The sequence below is a fragment of the Fonticula alba genome (assembly GCF_000388065.1).
Source record: "Fonticula alba strain ATCC 38817 unplaced genomic scaffold supercont2.8, whole genome shotgun sequence".
In the NCBI taxonomy this organism is placed as follows: Eukaryota; order Rotosphaerida; family Fonticulaceae; genus Fonticula; species Fonticula alba.
Genome location: NW_009242978.1, coordinates 71,090 through 76,500, shown reverse-complemented (window position 1 = coordinate 76,500; position 5,411 = coordinate 71,090). Strand labels below are relative to the sequence as shown.

At 74.5% G+C, this 5,411-nt stretch overlaps 2 protein-coding genes across 2 annotated transcripts in view; both read left to right on the top strand.

Moving 5' to 3' along the window:
* Positions 1–178, top strand: part of H696_04697 (hypothetical protein) — a 1,391-nt gene extending 1,213 nt beyond the window's left edge. The window contains exon 3 of the mRNA XM_009498559.1: positions 12–178. Within this exon, the coding sequence (XP_009496834.1) occupies positions 12–131 (120 nt within the window). The 3' untranslated portion in view covers positions 132–178. The remainder of the gene's footprint in view (positions 1–11) is intronic.
* A 545-nt stretch (positions 179–723) lies between these two features.
* On the top strand, positions 724–3,111 carry H696_04696 (hypothetical protein). Its single transcript, XM_009498558.1, has 4 exons — positions 724–796; positions 948–1,391; positions 1,566–2,293; positions 2,427–3,111. The coding sequence occupies exons 1-4, from the start codon at positions 733–735 to the stop codon at positions 3,063–3,065; spliced, it is 1,875 nt and encodes a 624-aa protein (XP_009496833.1). The 5' UTR covers positions 724–732; the 3' UTR covers positions 3,066–3,111.
* The last annotated feature ends 2,300 nt before the right edge of the window (positions 3,112–5,411 follow it).

The following is a 5,411-nucleotide window of genomic DNA, read 5'->3' as shown; positions in this document are numbered from 1 at the left end:
CCCTGCCTCAGCTCCTGACCCGGGTCACGGCACCGCGCGAGGCAGTGCCCGTGAAGCGCAAGCGCGGGAGCGGCCGGTACGGGCGAGCGGACAGCGCGCCGGCCGCCGGTGCCGCTGCGCCCTCGAAGTAGTGCCAAGGCGCCCCGGCTATCCCTGTCCCCCCCCCCCCCCCCCCCCCATGTTCGTGTCCCTCCTCTTGCTTGGCCCCCAATAGATCCTCCCGAAAGCACCACATTCCCCGGGCATACCCCCGTTCCGCGCATTCGGACGGGCGAGTGAGGGCACGCCTGTGTGCCGCTTCCCTCTGCGTGTGCCCCCGCGCGCGCGCTGGGGCGGGGGCGGAGAAGAAGGGTGCGGGGCAGATCGGCGTGGCGCGCGTGTGCGCATGTGCCAACGCTCCGGGCGATCGGCCCCACGCTGTGTGTTTCCCGGCGCCCCCCCCGGAGCAATGGGCGTGGAGGGAGGGAGGGGGGACGGGGCACACTCAAGAGGGAGATCTCCCTGGGCATGCAGTGGTGGCCACGCAGGCGACATTCCCTCTTGCCCTCTGCTTTCATTCCACTGTCGCATTTCGCCCCTTCCCTCCTCCCTTCTCCGGGTGTTTGTTGGTCAGTGCCGCAGTCGACATACACACGTACACACGTACACGCACGCACGCACGCACGCACGCACGCACGCACGCACGCACGCACGCACGCACGCACGCACGCACGCACGCAGGCACACGCACACATGGAGCCGTATGTGGTTCCTCTGCCGGTGGCCGAGCCGGGGCTCTGGCGCCTGGCCGACAGCGGTGCGCCCCTTGTTCTTGCATTTTTGTTGGCCCCACACCAGCCCCGGGGCCGGGCTGCTCCCTGTGGGGCATCCTCCCCTTTTGCCTCTTGGCCGGTGGCTGGATGGAAGGCCCACACGCCGGGCATTGTGACTTACGGTCGTTGGGACAGCCTTCCGCGCGAGTGACGTCGAGCGTCCGGACGCCCGGGCGCCGGAGCTGGCGCTGGTCCTGCCGCCGGCGGTGCACCGGCCGCCGGTCGGGGACCTGGTGTGCTTCATGTGCTCGGCCGGGTCGGGGCGCGGCGCGGCCGAGGCGGGGCTGCGCTTCAAGACGGCCGGGACCTTCCGCAACCACCTGGCCTCGGCCGGCCACCAGGGCGCCGAGCAAAAGTGGCTGGCCAGCCCGGCGCGGCTGGACGCCTTCCTGCAATTTGGCCCCGGGCCGACGGGCGCCCCGGCGCCGGGCCGCAATGTGGCAGCCACCACGCGCGAGCTGGTGCGCGTGTCGACGCTGGTGACCGAGCACCTGCCGACGGTGCTGGGGACCGCCTGTGCCGAGCAGCGGCGCGGCCGGCTGGACAAGTCGGCCGGGGCCCTGCTTTCGGTTGCGCGTGGTGCGCCATCGCCGCTTGCTTCCCCCCTGCCTTCTCCCTCTTCTTCCTCTGCTTTTTTTCTGTCTCGCCCGCGCCGTGAAGGGTGGGCACCTGTTCGCCTGTGCTCGTGGTCCTTTCCCTTGGCCTCCTTCGCCGGGCACTTTGGCTGACATGCTGTGCCCCGCGCGCCGACAGAGTACGCCAGCTTGGGGAACATCCAGGAGGCGGCGGCGCACATGCTGGCGTGCGTGCAGCTCGGGGAGCTGGCCCTGCAGGGGGCGCCGGAGCCGGGCACCCGGCGGGATTCGCTGGCTGGCCGGCATCTGACCCTGCTGCGGCTGATGGCGCCATTTGGCTTTGGCCGGGTCCGGCGGCCGGGCGGCGGCCGGTCGGCTCCGGGGGACATGGTCTCGGGTGTGGCGGTGTTGGCCGCCTCCGGGGTGGCTCTGCTGGGGCATGTGTGCGCCGGGGCCGGTGGCGGCCCGCCGGCGATCCCGACCCCGGAGTCGGTCGACGTCTGGCTGGCGGCCGGCGGCAAGCCCGGCAAGGCGGCCGCCATGGCCGGGGCCAAGCTCGGCCCGCTGGGACCACTGCTGGCGTGCCTGGAGGCCGAGGCCGACCGGTCGCTGTTGACCGGGGGCCTGGCTGGGCGCTTTGCCGGGGCGCCGCTGGGCGATGCGCCGGTGGCGGCGCGGCTGCTGGAGGGCGCTGGGCTGCTGCTGGCGGCGGGGCTCGGCCAGCCGGGGCCGGTGGGACGGGGCGCCGGGCCGGGCTGGCTGCTCCTGTCGCTGGCCCGGCTGCTGGCGTGGGCGTGCCTGCGGGCGGCCCTCCGGCCGGCGGCCGATGATGTGCCAGCGGCGCTGGGCAGTCTGCGATGGGGGTCTGACGGGTCCGGCGTGCGGGCCGTGCTGCTGCTGATCGAGGTGCGTGCTTCCGGTGGTGTTGGTTTGCTGGTCGTTCTTTTTCTTTTTTTTTTTTTCTTTTTCTTTCCTCCCCCGGCCGGGGCCAACGGCCGGGGCACCTTCTGGCCCGGGCTGACGGCGGACCTTGCGGCAGATCGAGACGGCCCTGCTGGGGCAGCAGCACGAGCCGGGGCATGCGTCGGCGCTGAAGTGCGTCCGGGCGGCCGGTTCCACGCGGGGGGCCCCGCCTCTGGCGGCCTCGGTTGCGGGCTGGCGGCTGTGTGTCCTGGCGGCCGGGCCGGGCCCGGGGGCCGGGGGCTTCACGACCTTCGCCCTGGGGTCCGAGGCGGTGTCCGTGCGGGATCGGCGCCTGCTGCGCGTCGAGGCGGGCGCGCTGGTCGCCGGCGCCCGGGACCTGCTGAGGCTTGGCCCGGCGGAGGCGGCGGCGGAGGCGGCGGAGGCAGCCGTCGCCCTGGCCGGGGTCCTGGCTGGCGTGGCCGTCGGCCTGGAGCAGGGACGCCTAGCCGAGGACCTGGTCGAGTCGCTGGCCCGGGGCATCCTCCCCGGGGCGGAGGCCAGCTGGCCGGGCGCCTGGCAGGCGGTCCTGCGGCTGGGGGCCCTGCAGCAGGGGCATGGCGTGGCGCCGGAGAACGGCCGCCCCGGGCGGGCGTGGCACTGGCATCCGGTGGCGGAGCTCTTGCGCGCGGCGGCCGGCCCGGTGGCCGGTGCCCGGCCGGAGCACACGGTCCTCGGGCGCCGGCTGGCGGAGGCCCTGGCCCATGTCTACCCGTGAGGCGCGGGGGCAAATGGACCTGCTTGTCTGTGCTGTGTGGCGGGCGGATGCTGCTTTGTGCGCGTAGGTGGCGGGGGGGTGTTTTGGTCATGGGGCCGGGGGGTCCCGTGCGGCTGGCCGAAATGGCGGCGAGCCTCCGCCCCCTGCGGTCATGCCTGCGCACGTGCCGAGGCACACGTGCGCCCCGCCCGACGTGGCGCGCCAACGGAGCCGGCGTCCCCCCCCCCCCCCCCCGCGCATGCGCCCTGGGGGCAGAGTGCAGGGCGGCGGGCCGGGCGGCAGGACGGGCGGCGCGCCCGCGATGCACACACACACGTCCCTGGGCCTTGCGGCGTGGGTCAAGGGCGTTGGGTGTCGTGCGTGCCGCACATACACGGGGTGGGGCGCGCGCGCGCGCGCGGGGAACGGACGCGCGGGAACCGCCCGCCCCGGCGGGTATGGGAGGGTGTATTGTTTGTTTTCCGGCCCCGCGTGATGATCGGGGGGTGGGGCTATGCGCGGGCCGCCCTTCCCCCGGGCGAGGTATATCAAGTGGGGATATTGAATGGGTCTTTTTTCTTCCTTCCGGGTGGTGGCCCCCCGGCTTGCTGTCCATCGGCGCGGCCGGCCGGTCGCGCTGTGGGAGGGGCTGCCTGGGGGCGCAAAGCCGCGCCGGCGCGTCTCTCTCTCTCTCGGGCTGGGCCCGGCCCGCCGCCGACGGGGGGGGGGGCGCCAGTGTGCGGCCGGTGGGTGTGTGCGTGCGTGCGTGCGTACGTGCGTGCGTACGCGCGTGCGTACGCGCGTGCGTGGGCCGGGGCATGGGCAGGGCGCTCTTGGCCGTCCGCCGCGGCCTCCACCGGGGCCCGCCCTGCGCGGGCGCGCCACGGAAAACGTGCGCCAGCGGGCCGCCACGGGTTGTGGGCGCATTCGGGCGCTCCCGAGGAGCCCGGGCGGGGCCTTCACGCGCCGGCGGCCGCGCGCGCGCCATTTTCGGCTCCCCATATCGGCAAATACCAACCAACATCGTGGCGGGGTGAATTTCTCTGCGAGCGCGCGCACACACGGCCCGGACGTCGGGCCGCCTGGCGTGCCGGGGCCCGGTCGGCCCGGGTCGTTTCCTGGTAGCGGCTCAACTCGCCCAGGGTGCTCTGGTGCGCCCTGGGTATGTGTGTGGGGGCCGAGTGCGTGAGAGCGAGAGGGCGAGAGGGCGAGAGGGCGAGAGGGCGAGAGAGCGAGAGGGGGAGAGAGAGCACCGGCGGCCGGGGGGGCCAGGGGGGCGCGGCGGGCTGGGTGCCGGTGGGAACGGTGCCGACGATCATCGGCAGGCTCCAGCCCCCGGCCGGGCCAGCTCCGGGGCCCGGGCCGGCTCATTTTTGCCCGCGCTCGCCGGTAAAAACGGCCACGTCCCCCCCCCGGGGGAGGGGGGGGGGCGCGGGAGCGTCTCTCCCATGGCAGCTGGCGGGTGTCACTGCGTGGGGGGCTCTGCCACCGCCGGGTGGCCCCTGCAGAGGCACCGGCGTGCTGCCGCCGCCGCCGGGCGAGGGTGGTCAGCAGGCGTCGATGTGTCCGCCCCGGCGGCCGCCGGGCGGCTTGCCGGCGCGTCCCCCCCCCCCCCCCCCCCCCCCCCCCCCCCCCCCCCCCCCCCCCCCCCCCCCCCCCCCCCCCCCCTCCGGTCCCCGACTGCTGCCGCCGGCACCGCTAGCCCCCCGGGGGGTGAAACGGACAATCACTCATGTGGCCCGGGGGGGGGGGGGACACACCGGCAGGCGGCAGCAGGCGGGAGCCAACTGATGATGGGTCGGCGGTTGCGCGCCCGTTCTTCCCCCGGGGCAGGCGCGTGTTTCCCGGCTGCGCGGGAGCGCGCCCTTCCCCGCGCTGTCCGTGTTCGGGGTCTGGGGCGGGGGCGGGGGCGGGGGCGGGGGCGCGCGGGGTCCGGACGCCGTTCGCCTCCCGGCCCGGGCCTCCCCCGCGGCCAGGAGCGCGGGAGAAAAAAGCGCCGCACCCCCCGCTAGATGCGCCCCAGGCCCCACTCAGCCCAACCCTTGGAGAGAAGAATTTCCCCTCTCCCCCTCTGCCTCCTTCCTCTCCCCCCCGCACACACCCATACACACCCACACGCGCACCCACACGCACCCACGCCCACACCCCCACACCCACGCCTGTTTTTCTCCCTCTCCCACCCTCGCCCCCGCACCCGACAGCCACTTGCCCATGCAGCCGAGTCCCCGCTAGCCAGCTGCGCCCCTGCTCTCAGAAACTTCCGGAGCCTCGCTGTGCGCCCCTCGACCCTCGGTCACTCTCTCTCTCTCTCTCTCTCTTTCTTTTTCTCGCCTCCCCGCGCGCCCTGTGGCCACTATTGACACCCCC

Bases quoted from the DNA above. Each gene is read 5' to 3' on its own strand.
- H696_04696 (XM_009498558.1), top strand. From the start codon at position 733: ATGGAGCCGTATGTGGTTCCTCTGCCGGTGGCCGAGCCGGGGCTCTGG. The intron at 797-947 runs GTGCGCCCCTTG...TCGTTGGGACAG, and splicing joins CTGGCGCCTGGCCGACAGCG to CCTTCCGCGCGAGTGACGTC. The intron at 1,392-1,565 runs GTGCGCCATCGC...GCGCGCCGACAG, and splicing joins CCTGCTTTCGGTTGCGCGTG to AGTACGCCAGCTTGGGGAAC.